The sequence below is a fragment of the Branchiostoma floridae genome, unplaced genomic scaffold (assembly GCF_000003815.2).
Source record: "Branchiostoma floridae strain S238N-H82 unplaced genomic scaffold, Bfl_VNyyK Sc7u5tJ_1285, whole genome shotgun sequence".
In the NCBI taxonomy this organism is placed as follows: Eukaryota; Metazoa; Chordata; class Leptocardii; order Amphioxiformes; family Branchiostomatidae; genus Branchiostoma; species Branchiostoma floridae.
The window spans coordinates 41,588-59,089 of NW_023365693.1; the positions used below are offsets into that span (position 1 = coordinate 41,588).

The following is a 17,502-nucleotide window of genomic DNA, read 5'->3' on the forward strand; positions in this document are numbered from 1 at the left end:
GCTGGTCGTCGCTGTTTAAGGCCTGTGCGTGTAGCAGTCTGTCCACGTCACGTGTCTTCACCAGTCGGGTCAGCATGGCGCGGAGGTCGTCCTCGTCGATGAAGTCTCGAGCTTTGCTGCCTACAAGGGGAACAATACATAAAGGATGTTTTGTAAGTTTTACGGACCAAAATGAGATGAAACTAAATGCAACATTGGGAACAGTTGAGATGTTTTGATTATAAACAGTTAGGGCGACATTGGGGAAATTTCTTTGGCTAAACATGGTGCAAACGATCCCAAAACAACGCAAAGCTGAAGAAAAGACTTTTAGAAGATAAGCTTGGTAAACTTCATAACTTCGTACAAGATACTGGGCGACTTACGACAGTTTTAAACGTATTGGAACAATCAAAGTTATTTGTATATCTTTAGTTTCTGACAAGTTTTCCGTGTCAGGCACAGTTTCAGGAGCTAAGACGACGTTTTAAAAAGTTTTGGAAGTTGAAACTGCGCCACAACACCACAGTGCAAGAACGACACTACAAGAGCCGAGAAATGATATCAATCAAATGCTGACGGTACATCTAAAGTTTCTGATGTTTACAACTTCAGACACGATAAATGTTTCAGGTTTCTCACAGGACGACGATTGAATATAATTTTCTGCCTTCGAAAGTTAAAAACATACTACACTGCTATGTTACAAAACCACAAATCAGGAAAGACACCACAATTAGAGAAACCTCACCTCTTGAGGGACGGCGATAGAATATATTTTTCTTACTTTGAAAGCTAGAAATACTACGTTATAAGATTACAAATCAGTAAAGACACGACAACGGTTCGAAAAACCTTACCTCGTGAGGGGTAGCCGATCGCCATCCCGAGACAGAGAAGCACACACGCGGCGCGTACAGCCCACATCGTGCCCGCCATGCTGGAGCACAAACACCTTCCTGGTCACCGCGCACAGGGGAATGAACGAGCCGGGAACTCGTGCCGCTTTTATAGGAGACAGGAGGGGCGTGGTCCAGGTGGGTCTGTACGTCACCTGGGCTTCTCACCTGTCTGATGCCTCACCTGGGCAGACTTACGTCATGAATATTCATCACTTTCATTTATCTGGTAACGAAATCAAATTCGAGATTGGATATTCATTATTGGTTGAATGAAGACCTTTATTGTACAATTTGACACTTTCCAAAAACAAAAAGGCTTCGACGAATACTGCATATACTACATATGAAAGCAGTAGCAAAAATGCATGAGTTAATACTAATTTCGTAGAATGCTAATGTTAATTGCAAACAATTTATTGTTCAGTATACCATACTTTGTTTTTTTTTATTGGTTTGGCTGTTCCGATGCCGAACACACAGTCAGGGCTGCCCAACTAGCTTATGGCTATTACAAAGGGATAGCCCTGCTGACAAACACATAGACAATACATAAAAAGAACATTTATATATACATGGTTTGTATGTGTAGACATTTGTTCAGCCTTCCTGATCGCCTAGATTTTATAAATAAGGCAACAAGAGTGTTGTCCCTACATGCAAGCAGACCCATCGGGTGTGATGCATGATGGAAATAATGTCTTAACTATTGGTTCCTATGGGATAACTGCTTAAGTTCCAGGTCAATTTTGGGGTCAAATAAATGGAAGAATTAGATTGCTAAGGATGGAAAATAATGAACAACTATTCACACACATGCTGCAAACATTGTTTTTAAGATCGGACCTCGGTTTCGTAAGAGCTACCAATTTTATGAAGGCTTTTTTTCAAGTCTTAAGTATGTGTTTCAATGGGATGATTAACGAAGATCAAAGCCCATTTTGATCGAAAGAAAATGGAAAATAAAGTTAATAAGAGTACAAGCTGTCAAAAAAGTATCCAGAAACACACTGCAAAGGTAATTTTTAAGCTCATGTAAATATCTCTTAAGAGCTACCAAGTTGAAGTTTGTCCAATGGCTGCTCGCATTATAATGACAATGATCTTTATTTGCATGACCTTGCCCATATGGGCTAAATGCAGTAGTTACATAAAACTTTGCTGTAAAGAATCTTTACAGTGGCAGTGGGAGAGACAGAACAACTAAGGCTATGCTACACTATAAGTACATCTATCGTTTACAAAATAGTCAAATATGTTATAATGTGTTACACCTGGCTGGTACCTGGAGGGTACTAGGGGGTTAATGCTTTATAATGAAACTACTCCCTGTCCACGTTCAGAAAAATATTATTAGCAGAGCCAGAATACTCCCATCTGGAGTGCAGTATGGCTTTAAAGCATAGGCGGTAGGCCATCGAGTTTTTGTTGAAATCAATATTACTTTGCCGCATTGAAAATCAGATTCTATGAACTCAAACAGTGTGTACTCGTTCCACAGAGGTTCCCGAGAATCATACACTAGTTAAACACACACTGTGTTCTTGGTCCACTGAAAGATTCCCGAGAATAGTACACTTACACACACTGTGTACTCGGTCCATTGAACGATTCCTGAGAATAGTACACTTACACACACGCTGTACTCGGTCCATTGAACGATTCCTGAGAATAGTACACTTACACACACTGTGTTCTCGGTCCACTGAAAGATTCCCGAGAATCATACACTAACACACACTGTGTTCTTGGTCCACTGAAAGATTCCCGAGAATCATACACTAACACACACTGTGTTCTTGGTCCACTGAAAGATTCCCGAGAATCATACACTAACACATACTGTGTTCTTGGTCCACTGAAAGATTCCCGAGTATAGTACACTAACACATACTGTGTTCTTGGTCCACTGAAAGATTCCCGAGTATAGTACACTAACACACACTGTGTTCTTGGTCCACTGAAAGATTCCCGAGAATCATACACTAACACACACTGTGTTCTTGGTCCACTGAAAGATTCCCGAGAATCATACACTAACACACACTGTGTTCTTGGTCCACTGAAAGATTCCCGAGAATCATACACTAACACACACTGTGTTCTCGGTCCACTGAAAGATTCCCGAGAATCATACACTAACACACACTGTGTTCTTGGTCCACTGAAAGATTCCCGAGAATCATACACTAACACATACTGTGTTCTTGGTCCACTGAAAGATTCCCGAGAATAGTACACTAACACACACTGTGTTCTTGGTCCACTGAAAGATTCCCGAGTATAGTACACTAACACACACTGTGTTCTCGATCCACTGAAAGATTCCCGAGAATCGAACACTAAAACTCACTGTAACGGTAACTTGTTCCACTAAAAGATTCCCGAGAACAATACACTGTGTACTCCTTGTTCCACCGAATCATTCCCGAGAATCCTAAACCGTTAAGTTACACACAATAGTACTGTGTACTCGGTCCACTGCAAGATTCCCGAGAATCGTAGTTACAAACTGTGTACTCGGTACACTGAAAGATTCACGAGAATTGTACACTATCGGTAACACACACGGCCCGATCCACTGTTGGTTCCAAAGAAGATACGAACGGATGCCGAAATCACCTGAAGATTGCCGAGAGCCGAACACCGATTTGCGAACGCTGTGTTGGCGTTAAATTCAAAAGTGTACTATCGCCCATGATTAAAATAAGGTAAACGAGTGCTTGAGTAATGCACACTTCAAACCTTGATGTATGACAATAAAGATATCAAAAGCAACATACTGCATATGACGACGACGTATAAAATTGCAGTTTGAAACCACCGCCCGTCGACATCATATCCGAAATGGATCCTGTTTTTAAAAACAACGAATAAAGGTCACCCCCCCCCCCCAGATAAAGGTGAGTTAGCGTTACTGTTCTTTACAAATTTGAGGTCACTGGTCTGTGAGCCCCTAATGAGGAAGTTAGTCAAGAAGATATGTATTAATAGTGTGATATTTAATATGCAGTTCATTCTTGAAAGTGACATTCGCTGTGATTTGTAGATGAAGGTTTGTTTCACAAATTCAAGCAAATAGCGGCGGTGCATATACTTCTAGCTTCAAGCATACTATAGATAGTGAATGATGCCACTTCGAAAGCGCACGTACATATGTACCTATGAGAACATATCGCATCTAATTAAATTTGGGGAGGAGGTGATCCGATTAACGATGATAGCAGAAGAGTTTTAAGTCCGAAGAAAGCGTTTTTGTTCATTTTTTTTTCAGTTATATGCTCTTCGACAAATATAGGTAGCATTAGCAAAGTTTGTGCACAAATCATACGGCCCTATTTACAGAAAAAAAAAAACGGTGAATGACGTGCAAATTATCGTCAGTTAAGATGGCGGCCCAAGTTTGGGTGACGTCAGTAGTAACGTTAATGTAAGGGTTATTATCAAACACTAGAGATAGAAAAGGGTCGTTATAAAAGTTGGCAGTTCAAGATGAATTTGCAAATAAATCAATTCAATTATCAAACACTGATTGGATTGGATTGGATATATTTTTTAAACATTTATAAAGCAGCCCGGACATGTTGTCCTAATGTATATAAACATTACTATGCAAAAGGTTGTTTCTGATGAGTCTGCTTTAGTGGACTTTCGCAAATGCAAGGTCACTGCTAGCCAAGGTCATGACAAGACTCCATTGCGAGAGCCTCGTTCTCTGGTCACGTGGTCACTCCCGAACTTGGAGATCGTCGATTCCCCATCGGGAATTTCCGCGACGTTCTCAGCGTCGTTCGCATCGGGTTCGGGTGTTTCCGACCACGGAGTGCAGTAGTTCATTCATAGTTAGAGTATAAAAGACCTGTTTCTTTCAGATCTCTTCAGTGTCACTGACGAAGGATAGTGGATTCTATCCGAAACGTCTGACCGTTTCCAAAACCATATCCAGTTACGTTGCTTGAGTAACTAATTTTTGTTGTATCTTATTACCTGGATGTCTAACCTACATCGACGTGTCCAGGTGATTGCATCAGACAGGTGAGAATCCCAGGTGACGTGCCGACCCACCTGGACCACGCCCCCCGTGTCTCCTATAAAAGCGGCACGAGTTCCCGGTTCGTTCATTCCCTACTGCGCGGTGACCAGGAAGGTGTTTGTGCTCCAGCATGGCGGGCACGATGTGGGCTGTACGCGCCGCGTGTGTGCTTCTCTGTCTCGGGATGGCGATCGGTTATCCCTCACGAGGTAAGGTTTTTCGAACCGTTGTCGTGTCTTTACTGATTTGTAGTCTTATAACGTAGTATTTCTAGCTTTCAAAGTAAGAAAAATATATTCTATCGCCGTCCCTCAAGAGGTGAGGTTTCTCTAATTGTAGTCTTTCCTGATTTGTGGTTTTGTAACATAGCAGTGTAGTATGTTTTTAACTTTCGAAGGCAGAAAATTATATTCAATCGTCGTCCTGTGAGAAACCTGAAACATTTGTCGTGTCTGAACTTGTAAACATCAGAAACTTTAGATGTACCGTCAGCATTTGATTGATATCATTTCTCGGCTCTTGTAGTGTCGTTCTTGCACTGTGGTGTTGTGGCGCAGTTTCAACTTCCAAAACGTTTTTAAAACGTCGTCTTAGCTCCTGAAACTGTGCCTGACATGGAATACTAGTCAGTAACTAAAGGTATACAAATAGCTTCGATTGTTCCAATACGTTTAAAACTGTCGTAAGTCGTCCAGTATCTTGTACGAAGTTACGAAGTTTACCAAGTTTATCTTCTAAAAGTCTTTTCTTCAGCTTTGCGTTGTTTTGGGATCGTTTGCACCATGTTTAGCCGAAGAAATTGCCTCAATGTCGCCCGAACTGTTTAAAAGCAAACCATCTCGACTGTTCCCAACGTTGCATTTAGTTGCATCTCATTTTGGTCCATAAAACGTACATCTTCCTTTTATGTATTGTTCCCCTTGTAGGCAGCAAAGCACGAGACTTTATCGACGAGGACGAACTCCGAGCCATGCTGACCCGACTGGTGAAGACACGTGACGTGGACAGACTTCTGCACGCACAGGCCTTACACAGCGACGACCAGCTCTTAAACAGCAACGACCGGAGAGACGAGAGCTCTGGAGAAGGATCGGGACAAACCGTCGTTATAGAATTCCCTGGACAAGGTACGAACAGTCTCCAATTATTTGGTTTAATTATTTTGCAAATTCTATAAAAGTACTAGTATGATTTTATTGTAAATGACATTTATCATTCCTTGTATTTGTAGGTTTGCTTTAAGCTAGATTTGGCACATGTAGTATGTCTAAAATGTGCAATTTAGCATCTTATCTTTTTAGAGTTAATTGATTGAATCAAATACACTTCTGGCCACCGTAGAATTAAATTTGTCGACGGCCTCGGGAATTGAAATCTTGCTTTTGACGAATTATTTCAACCCATTTTTTCCATGCGTTGTTAAAACTATTCCATGTATATCATTCCTCTCAAAAGTACTTGTACTTGAACGGATTCTAACATTTTCATGCCTCGTGCATATTTTCTCTTCATCAGTTAAAGAAAGCTCCGGTGAAGGTAGCGGTGAGACTGGCGGTTTCGAAGGATTCCCTGGCGACTGTAAGTTTCGATGAATATTTTTGCCATTCGTGAACTGTTTTGATACTACGTGATTTTAACTAATGATCCAAGTTGCTGTCCGTACTCACTAAATGACTAACAACAATTTAGCACGAACTAAAGAGTTATTTCATGCGAAATCTAAACTTTAGAATATTGAAGAGCAAATGCATTGCCCATTACCATTGTCGTATATGCTGTACTCAATACTATTAGTACGTTATTCTGCATCAGTCCTACTCAGCTGCTAGCTATTTCCTGAAAGGTACTGCTCCATTGCCCAGTTATTGGGCAGCCACGTCTTGTCGGCAAGTTTCTTGCTTGGTTGTGAATGTTGGCAGCAAGCGCTACTGCTTTCTCTACACTCGACTGCATCTTTAAACTGCCATCGGTGACAAACCAGACATCATTGGTTCTTTTTCCCCTTTCAGTCAAGTTTTTGGGAGAACCAGTTACTGAGTCCTCAGGAGAGGGAAGTGGATTCCCTGGGGAAGGTAAAGAGTCTTAATTTTACAACCCCTCTTCTGTATTTGTATTCGTCTGCGTAAAGTAAAATCTACAATACACTCGCGAATACATCTTGTTCATTATTCACGTATGGCAATGATCTCCGACTATAAATATTCTTACTTTAACGGAGTCTAGCATCATAAGCATGTCTTAAATTCAACTTGTTCCTATTTTTTTCTTAAGGTAACCGGCAAGACAAGTCTCATTTTACAACCCTCTCTGTATTTGTATTCGTCTGAGCAAAGTAAAATCTACACTCACTCACGAATACATCTCTTGTTATTGGCGTATTCTAATCATCTCCAACTAGCTATAATTGTACTTAACGTAATCTAGCAAATACCGTAATCTAGCAGTATTAGCATGTCTCAAATTCCAGCTTGTGCCTATTTTTTCTTCATCAGTCAAAGAAGGCTCCGGTGATGAAGGAAGCGGCGAGACCGGCGGGTTTGGCGGATTCCCTGGCGACGGTAAGTTTCCATGGATTTTTTTTTCCATTTGCGGACTTCTAAGTACAAAATTTTCGTCACTAGGCTTCTACCTCCATACCTTTCCACATATACTAAATAAATACGAACGTTTGAACACGATCAGAACCGAATTTCGTGCAAAAACTTATCATTGCTGCCGTATGGAATATAACCGTAAAGTAGCCGCCATTAGTCTGCATCACCCAACTCGGCAGCTAGCCATACTGCCGCCTACTGTCTCGGGATGTCTCGCTGCATTGTCCATATATTAGTCACCCCCTTACTGCAGGGTTGGTACCAAATGTTACAGCTTTCTCTAAACGGCACCTTTGTGACAAAACGATTGTTCGCTTTCGTTTACAGTGAAGTTTTATGGCGGCTATGGCTATTATGGCTATGACGCAGTTGAGGCATCTGGCGAGGGCAGCGGATTACCCGGAGACGGTTTGTCTCATTTTTCAACTTTTTGTATTGTATTTCTACACTTTTAAGCGGCTTTCTGTATTGTAACATGATAGCATTTTATGACTTCATTTACTGGGTATCCTCCACTGGTCAGAACATGGGAGCGGTCAGGAAATTTTCAGATCTCTCCTCCTAACATCTGCTTGGAGATGGCCCTGCTCTTTGAAGTTAACCACCAAGCAGATGCTAGGCAGTAACATTTTAGCATTTTATGACTTCCTTTATTGGGTACCCTCTACTGGTTAGAACATGGGAGCGGTCAGGAAATCTTCATTGTACATTGTACAATTTATCATTCGGACTACCATCTAAACCTGTTCTGTCATTCGTCTCACTGAATGAAAATCTACATACACTACTAGATTTTCAGTATTACAAACCCGTAGCTATGTACTTGTAATGCATCTCATTCATGTAGTCATTCTAGCTCATTCCAACACTAATGATCCACTGTTACAAACTTTGCTTAATTTCCACCTTTTAATCTGTATTCACCAATGCGAACTTAAGTTCTCTCCGTTTCAGTGAAAGAGGGAGAAGGAAGCGGTGAAGACCAACCAGACGAACCAGTTCAACAGTAAGTTTCTTGAATCTTCTCTACACGTTCGTATCATTACTTGCTTGCCATATATTTAACTTTTCAGTCTCCGTCACATGACTTAATTCTGTACTGATCTTGTGTAACAGCGCCATACATTTCCGTGCCTCATCATAGTTGTACAACCATAACAAACCCATACAGTTAGAAGTGAATGGTTGTTTCTATGGTAACGGTTTCCATGGTAACGTTGTCCAGGTGCCCGGATGGAGACTTCATCTCCGCCGCCTGGCGGTGTGACGGCAGGAGGGACTGTAATGATGGCTCGGACGAACGGGGATGCGAAAGTAACTTTACACTAGTTCACTAGTTCACTGGTTCTATTGTCGTTTCGTATCCCACAACGTTAACGTGTAGTAACGGCAGTAGTTTCTATCTAAAGTTGTAATGTTCAGTGTAACAACTACTGCCGGAGCATTTCAATGGCATCCTCCGTATTCATGAACGTGCTACTATTTCGTTGCCTACGTTTTGAATGAAACACAATGTAGCTTTAGAAACCTCACATTAAAACTTCATATAACTTTGACGAAAAGCCAAAACTGAATATTGGGAGTTGAATCAGCATTTCCTTTTACGCATTGCCCTTCTAGTTTATTTTGTTTAATTCCAAGTCAGTTTGTTTTTTACGGGCCCAGTTAGACGTAAAAATTCCCTCAGATGTTCCTTGCAGACGATAACGCACTGTTTACATCTCGTTCCCAGATCTGTGTGCGGGTCTGGGTTACCCTGGAGACCGAGGTTGTCGCTGCGCCAGCTGCAAGGCTGACCGGCCGTCGCAGAACTGCGCATGCCCGCCCAGCCAATGTCAAGATATCCTAGAGAAGAAATGCGACCGTAAGTAAAACTTATTTGCCTAGAACTGAAAGTTTAGGCATTGCTGTTCGTTGTTTTAAATCGTTTGTACCGTTAGTTCACCTTTATCCGTGGGGTAACCTATATCCGTTGTTTTTCAAAACAGCGCATTTAGGAATATCAAGTCGACAGACGGTTGTTTCAAATTGTAATATTTTAAGTATAGCAGTTTGAACGCGCATTTCGTCAGCATGATCTCCCCAAATACCCTGATTTTGAAAGCAACGGATATAGGTTACCCCGAAGATAAAGGTGAACTAGCGTTACATATCGACAGCCAATTTCCTCTCTGGAAACATGTTTGCAACAAATTGCTGAAAGTTGCATCCAGAGTATGGAAACAATGGAATGTGTAAGGATGGAATTTGATTCTGACCTTACAAAACCTATGAGATTTGACCTGCCTTGATTCTTTGACATATAAACGAAAACCAAAAACAAGTGATTTAAATTTTGTTGTCCCAATGAACGTTGTCCGCGGTTCTTCATGTAATATGATCTTTTGTATATACACTGGATCGTCTTCTACTTAAACGTACAAGTTGAAGAGACAGCCATTTGTCCGAGGTAATCAAAATCTACACCTTTGCTCCCAGAATCACTGAATATTATCCGCGATCCTTTCTAACGCTCGTGTAATGTTAACTACTATCATTCTCTATATGTCCACTACTGAAGTCTTTAACTTTAAGTTGAAGAAACAGCTTCGTTGTCTTTAACGAAATTCAACTTTTCTCCCCAGACCTGACGATCCTGACCGTACCCCCGTTCGACAGGGGCAACGCTGCGACGAGGTCTTACATGCCGACCGGGCGGGTGACGGGCGGAGCCATGCGGGCTGACATGGTGTTCATCACCGACGGATCCGCCAGCATCGGTACCTTCAACTTCGAGGAGATCAAGAAGTTCATGCGGCAGTTGGTCGATGGTCTTACCGTGTCTCTTACCTCATTTAGGTCAGTGTACTAAACCATTTTTTTTTCATACAATTCAAACTGATTTTGTACATTGAACCTGCTCAAGGATTGACTTAAATCGATAAATTTACTTTCAATTCAACAAGACTAACTTTGCTGCTGTACCCAAGTCTTTTCACTTTTCGTCGTCCTCAAAGATTAGTGTAATGGTTTTAAGTTTCATTCAATTCAACTAGACTGCAACTTTTCCTGTGCCTAAAACCTGTATATGCTGTCCTATCAAATTGGCTTTAACTTAAATTTTGTTTAGATGCTACATAGTGATTTTGACGTAGCGCTTCCTTCTGAAATGCTACCAGTTGCAAACTATCTTTGATCAGATGTTTTAAACCTTTGTTCTATTTCCCAGGGTCGGCGCTATGCAGTTTGCCTACGAGAACCGAGAAGAGTTCGGCCTGGAGGATAACTATAACAACGCCGGAGTAGACGCCGCCATCTGCGCCATTCCTTATATGGACGGACCTGGAACCTACACCGGGGAGGCCATCCTGTTCGCTAAGGACTACATGTTCGGTAAGGTCACGACCTTTTACTAACTTTGACCTTGTTTCATGTTCGGTAAGGTCACGACCTCCTCAACTTTGACCTTGCTTTCTTTGTACAGAAATTAAATTATGGAAATGTTCATTCCCTTAACTGGAATCCTGAGAAATCAGACAACTTAGATCAGTTATTCGATCTACAAATGACGTTTGTGATCAAAAATGCCAACTATCTAAATGTTCTAAGATCACCTAACTGCATATTTTAGAAGTTTAGACTTGATTTCTGAACAATTAACCTTAAGAAGTCTTTTCAACTTAATTCACCTCCTCGAGCAGTTAAGATTTTAAGTTCTTGATTGCTTTTTCTCTGCAGCCCCTATCCGACCGGATATACGTCACGTTGGCATAGTGATCACGGACGGGAAGACTTCCATCGGCGCCATGGACATCGGGCAGGCCTCTCGCTCTGCGCAACAAGCGGTAAGTGCGAAGTAATGTACATGAAATATTCTTTCCTTCCGCTTTTTGCTCCTATTGGACAAGAGTTAATTCAATGCCGGGCGTTCGCACAAATCATACGAAATTGCACATTTCGTCTTCTCCAAGTGCTCTTAGATCTTCGGTGATGTTTTTTTTTTTTTTTTGCTACATTGTTCCTTCATGAAAATTATTTGAATTCATTCTTCGTTGACATCTTTAAAAACTGTCATTTTTCATTTTAAATTGCAGCTTCCGGTCCCTGTGTTTTTAATATTTCGGTCCCTGTTTCAATATTTCAATGTCTGGACATTTTTAATAACTTCCAATTTAAAAACTTGATATTTCTTCTTATCCTTATAACAAAACCAAGTTCTTGCTGTCATTACCTGAACATCGTGCTGTAACTTAGGTCCCTGTCTTTTAATACTTGTGTTCTCAAGTTTCTTAATCCATCCATATTTGTATCTTTATCCTACATTCTCATTCGACTTTCATCACCCGAGTTGTTCTCCCTCGTTCCCAGGGCATCGTGCTGTACTCCATCGGGATCGGTCTGATGAACGACGCGTCGTACAACGCGCAGCTGCAGGCCATCGCGGGGTCCACTGGGAAGGTTTTTCACGTGGGCGACTTCAGCGCGCTGTCAGGGATCATCAGCGCACTGCTAGCGGACATCTTCGCTCTGCCGCCGCCCGCAGTTCGTGAGTAATGTTACCGCTACTTAACCTTTATCCGTTGAGTGACCTATATCCGTGTTTCTTTAAATGAGATTACTCACGAACTGCGGGCGGCGGCAGAGCGAAGATGTCCTGAATAGTGTTCACCTTTATCACCTTGAACCTGTTCTGTGCATTTTTCCAAATTCACTTGCTATTCCGTCAGCAAGCCATGTAGCGAAGTTTGGCCTTTACAAAACTGCTTCCCTTCAAAATGGTTTCATATCAAATCATGTAAGTCTGAATTTGATAATTCAGATGAAAATGCTCCCTTTATTCGTTCCGTATTCACCCAGATGATTTAACAAACGAACTTGTTATCTTTTCGTTTCAGCGGCCCCAGCTCCCGCGCCGTATCCAGTTCCAGCCCCAGCACCGTACCCCATACCAGCCCCAGCGCCGTATCCAGTTCCGGCCCCAGCGCCGTATCCTGTTCCCGCCCCGGCACCATATCCCGTACCTGCCCCGGCTCCCTATCCCGTACCCTCTCCAGCGCCGGCTCCGTATCCAGTTCCGGCCCCGGCACCCTACCCCGTGCCTGCGCCTGCCCCGGCGCCGTATCCTGTTCCGGCCCCGGCACCATATCCCGTACCGGCCCCGGCACCGTACCCAGTACCCTCTCCAGCCCCGGCTCCATATCCCGTACCAGCTCCTGCCCCTGCACCAATTCCAGCCCCCGCTCCATATCCCGTTCCTGCTCCGGCACCAATTCCGGCCCCGGCTCCCCCACCACAACCACTCCCACCACCCCCTGCTCCGGCCCCATATCCGGTACCGGCGCCAGCGCCAGCTCCAGTTCCGGCCCCCGCTCCATATCCCGTACCAGCCCCTGCACCGTATCCAGTTCCGGCCCCGGCTCCCCCTCCCCCTCCACCACCCCCTCCTGCTCCTGCTCCTCCACCTCCACCTCCCCCTCAGCCACTCCCTCCTCCTCCACCCCCGCCCGCTCCGGCGCCTCCTCCACCCCCTCCTCCCCCACCGGCTCCGGCTCCTCCACCTCCCCCTCCTCCTCAGCCACTCCCTCCTCCACCCGCTCCGGCGCCTCCTCCACCCCCTCCTCCTCTACCTCCTCCTCCCCCTCCTGGACCAATCCTGCCTCCTCCTCCCCCTCCTCCACCACCTCCTCCACCTCCTCCACCTCCTCCACCTCCTCCACCCCCTCCACCAAGTGTGGAAGTGTCGTGCTCCGACAGTACTCTGGAGATCGACCTGGCCGCCGCGTCCTTCCCGAAAGTGCGCACCTCCAACCTGCGTCTCGTGGACCCGGCCTGCCGCGCCACCAGTAACGGCACGCACATGATCATGAAGTCGCCTCTCAACAGCTGCGGGACCACGTCTTACGTAAGTGCCGTTTTACAGATCATTTTCTTCACATTTCTTGACGTTTTTCACGATGGCAACGCCTTTTTGCTCTATAAACACCATTATTCAGAGTCGTTTTTAGCATGAAAAACTGCACTGTATTCGTACGGAGTATGGAACATTCTGCATCTAAATATGGTATAAATCATTGACCTGGAATTACCTTAGCACTGCAGTACCCACTAACGATCGCTAGGTGGTGAAAATATACAATGCTTACCTCGATCGTGAGGTTTTGTGGGCAAACATCCCTTACCTTAATAGAACTTCAAATTTTTCTTGACTTCTAAGTTCTTGAATTTCAGGAAACACCAGACTACATCATCTACGACAACATGGTGACGGACGAGTCTCTCGCGAGAGCCGGCGAGATTATCCGAGACTGCGGGTTCGAGATGAGAATCCAGTGCCAGATCCCGCGCAGACTCCAGGTGTCCGGAGACTTCGACCCCATACAGGTTCCCGAAATGTAAGATTTCCTGTCTTTGCAGTTTTGTGCACTTCGTTGTCAAGGGAACGTAACACTTCAATGGCTAACACAGTAACAGTTAACATATTGCAGCCCAGCTCTTTTTTTGACATAGTTCATCTTTCTCTAAAGCTGTAAACTAGCTTTCTGCACATCAGTTTCAGTTCTCGTAATTAGTATTGCCACTGATAAAACGCCATTTTGTCGTTTGGCTACGCTTTGAAATGTATTGTTTCAAGCTAAAATCTTGTTCAAATGCTTATAATGATTCTAGGAACTGAATCTGTTTGCTACTGGCCATCGAATTCGACCTAGCCTTTCGTTCTCCCTGTATTTTTATCCAACGTTTTGAAGCAATGCTTTATTTCCGCTTTCCCCTTAGGTACTCCGCCGTCGGCACGGGCGACATTAACGTGATCATGCACTTCTGCACGGACAGCGTCTGCACCAGCTTCAAGCCGTACCCCGTCACCTACCGGGTCTGCGAACAGGTACGGAATGCTCCGCTCCTTGCGCGTTGCCAAAACCTCCCCTAGAGCTTCAGAGATGTTCGCTGCATTATGGAATGAACCACTCCTAAAACCTGTAACGTCCTTTGCGCCGTGCCGAAATTAGCTTCTAAGCTGTTCTCTGCATTGTGAATGAGCCACTCATAGAATTGACATTCAAAGAAAAGTGAGTTTGCTACAGATGTTGTGAAGTTGCATCGTTCTTTGTTTCTTCCAACTATTTATGGTTAAGTTAAAATTTCTGGTTTAGAACTTTTAACCGAAAGCCCTGAAATGAGCAAACTTAGCTGACCAGCCTTGTTACCATTCTAAAAAATTTTCAGTATCAAACTTGCTTTCCTTTCTTGTAACTTCACATGTTCACCTTGACCCCTTGCCCTTGCCAGGTGTACGTCGAAGTCCAGCTGTTGGCCTCTGACCCCGACCTGAGCATCCTGGTCCTGACTGGCGAGGCCACGCCCTCCACGGCGCGAACTGGCGGGCCGCTTTATGACATCATCAACAATGGGTGGGTGCTGTAATTTGATATCTTAGAGCAGATGTTAAAGCTTCCGTTTTTTTTCGCTAAAATACAATTTGTCGGTTTTTCACAAGCTAGCAACCCTTGACAAATCGTCCGATATTAGTGAAGACCCAACAAAACGGCTGCCAGCAAAACGATGTAGCGTCCCAATATCTGCTTGGGACATTAATATGTAAACCCTTAGCTGCTATGAAAAATCATTTGCACTTAAGCGTTGTAATCTTGTCTTCATTTGCTTTTTTACTTCTAAACCCATAGTTCCACAACTTTGGTCGATCATCGGTAAACGTAATTACTGTAACATGTCTACAGTCTTTTCGCTCGGCCTTGTTTCAATTCGACCCTCCTGGCCTATATACAAATCAAAGACTTTATTTTGGAAAAAGCCTTAACCTGTTCATGTTGTCTTTCCTCCCTCCAGCTGCGGAGTTGACCCGACCTACGTGGTGTACCCGGCTCCGAACCACGCCGTCATCAGGTTCGGTTTCCAGGCCTTCAAGTTCGCCACGGACTACCCCAAGGTGTACCTGCACGCTGACGTTCTCATCTGCAAGTCTTCCGCTGTCGGCAACCGCTGCTCACAAGGTGGGTTCTTCGTCTTAAAGACATTAGCGAGTTTCGTAGATCTTGCAACGTTTTGAGGGCGCATACAAAGCTTTTCGTAAACACCCTTTTTAACTTAATCCTAATCACCTTTAAATAATATCTGCAAGTTGTCTATCCTCAAATGGTCATAAACGCCGTACCTCGTTCAAAGACGTTAATGTTCTCTTGCTTCCCTCTTAATGACATTTTGTAGAAGTCTTTACATATAATCACCCTTCAACGTAGCAAACCAGCAAATTTGTTACAAAAGTTGTAAAAAGATTTTAACAAAGTTTAACAAAATCGTTGGAACCGTAATTCTTACATCTTGTGACATTTTCTCATCTGCAGGTTGTGCAACGGCCGGTAGGCGGCGTCGCGACCTCGCAACGACACCCGGCGTGGCCCTGTATCACGTGACTGCTCCAGCCCCCATGATCCTCTTCGACGACGTGGACGAGACTCTCGTTCCCAAATCGTAGAAGGTAATTTTTTTCAAAATTTCCTCATTTCTTTGCAAAAGCGTTAAATTTGGAATTAAGTTTAAATAATGTTTCCAATGTCCATTTTTAAGCACCGAATCGGCTTTTTTTTTCTTTACCGCAATATATGTATTTTTCCTAGTAATTTTGCTGAATTCATTTTGACAAACGATGAATTTCTGCTTGCTTAAGGACTTTTCTGTGACCTTGTTTCTTATTTTTCAGGTCGTGGCAGAAGTTCGACTGTTGGGCGGAGTCACGTGATCACATCCAACCTTCCTTCGAGATTTCCGCGCAACACGATTTGATGACGTAACCGCACGAATAAATGACGTAAACGAATAGTCGAACGCCTTGTAAATATTGTATAGTACAATGCCCTACCTAAAATGCCTTCTACAATTGAATGAGAAGAATTGAATCTTATATTAAGATCTCAACGTGAATAAATTATGCCACAACGCGTTAAAACCTGTCTGTTCTCTTAACTGTGGTAGTATTGCTGTAAAACAGTGATAGTCTGAATGAGTGGATCTAGTATGAAATTGAATGACTGCATGAACATTGAAACTGGATGGATGGATGGATTAATTAATTCCATGCGTAGCTAGTACAGTTTCAACAAAATTGTTAGTATGATTTTACTGCTAATGTTGCCATCAATTCAATGCGCTCTACGCTTTTGCCCCTTGTGCAATTTCTTCTGTGACCTGCACTCTTGGTAGTAGCAGTAAAGGTAACTCAGGTTTGAAAAGTCGAAGTTAACAATACCTACAAACCGCTTTCTAAACTAAAATCACTTGGTGTTGCTGGTGTATTTCTTGGCATTTTCAAGTGAAGACGACTTCGGCTTAAACACCTAAGACTTTTCTACTGCAAAATAACCATAACCTGGTAAACTGCTTTTTACGATGAAAACAAGCTTATGATAAACTCACACGTGAGACAAACCTGTACTTTCCTACTTTATTTAGCCAGCATTTCTGGAGTAGTAATAATTGCAGCATCTTCTGTGACCAACAAAAATCTAGCGTTTAACTTGTGCACTATAAATCTTACTGGGTGACAATGACCATATAACATTAGCTAACCTTTATTCGCAGGGTAACCTATATCTGTTTATAAACGCAGGGTATTTTGGAAATCAAATAAACGGACTGTTCTCAAACTGCTGTATTTTGAGAAAATTTCAACTTGAGACCATCGTCAGTCGACTTGATATCCGTAAACAACGGTTATAAGTTACCCCACGGATAAAGATGAACTAGCATTAAGACCGTGCTGATTCGATTATTGGATAACATTCTGCATAAAATTGTCAGTTACCAAACAGCAAGAGGTTTCGACAAATACTGTAAATAGTTCAAATGCAAACAACTTGAAAATAGTAAAAGATTTACCATAGATAGCCAAACAAGATTGTAAAACAAATACACTTTGTATGTGTAGTAATTTTTTAGCCTTTCTAACCAATTCAGCAGCTGTATTTTATAGATGATGGCAACATTTTGCCCACTCTTAAAAAAA

At 43.0% G+C, this 17,502-nt stretch overlaps 2 protein-coding genes across 3 annotated transcripts in view; one reads left to right on the forward strand and one right to left on the reverse strand.

The window, feature by feature from the left end:
- LOC118407303 overlaps positions 1-976 on the reverse strand; it is a 12,319-nt gene extending 11,343 nt beyond the window's left edge. Inside the window, exons 1-2 of the mRNA XM_035807765.1 lie at positions 840-976; positions 3-120 (exon numbers count right to left, since the gene is read on the reverse strand). Coding sequence (XP_035663658.1) covers positions 3-120; positions 840-918 — 197 coding nt within the window. The 5' untranslated portion in view covers positions 919-976. The remainder of the gene's footprint in view (positions 1-2; positions 121-839) is intronic.
- Positions 977-4,968: 3,992 nt separating this feature from the next.
- On the forward strand, positions 4,969-16,446 carry LOC118407317. Of its 2 annotated transcripts, XM_035807779.1 has the most exons (20): positions 4,969-5,120; positions 5,838-6,038; positions 6,427-6,489; positions 6,921-6,983; positions 7,404-7,469; positions 7,833-7,913; positions 8,460-8,511; positions 8,731-8,819; positions 9,238-9,369; positions 10,130-10,343; positions 10,714-10,877; positions 11,223-11,329; positions 11,853-12,030; positions 12,380-13,386; positions 13,713-13,876; positions 14,259-14,367; positions 14,772-14,893; positions 15,330-15,493; positions 15,845-15,978; positions 16,201-16,446. In XM_035807779.1, exons 1-19 carry the CDS (start codon positions 5,042-5,044, stop codon positions 15,973-15,975), a joined length of 3,186 nt encoding a protein of 1,061 aa, XP_035663672.1. In that variant the 5' UTR covers positions 4,969-5,041; the 3' UTR covers positions 15,976-15,978; positions 16,201-16,446. The 2 variants fall into 2 exon arrangements, with proteins under 2 accessions (XP_035663672.1, XP_035663673.1); XM_035807780.1 differs by lacking the exons at positions 6,427-6,489; positions 6,921-6,983.
- Positions 16,447-17,502: the final 1,056 nt, after the last annotated feature.

Coding starts and splice junctions, on each gene's coding strand:
- LOC118407317 (XM_035807779.1), top strand. CDS start 5,042: ATGGCGGGCACGATGTGGGCTGTACGCGCCGCGTGTGTGCTTCTCTGT. Junction 6,490..6,920: donor CGAAGGATTCCCTGGCGACT/GTAAGTTTCGAT, acceptor TTCCCCTTTCAG/TCAAGTTTTTGGGAGAACCA. Junction 10,878..11,222: donor CGCTAAGGACTACATGTTCG/GTAAGGTCACGA, acceptor TTTTCTCTGCAG/CCCCTATCCGACCGGATATA.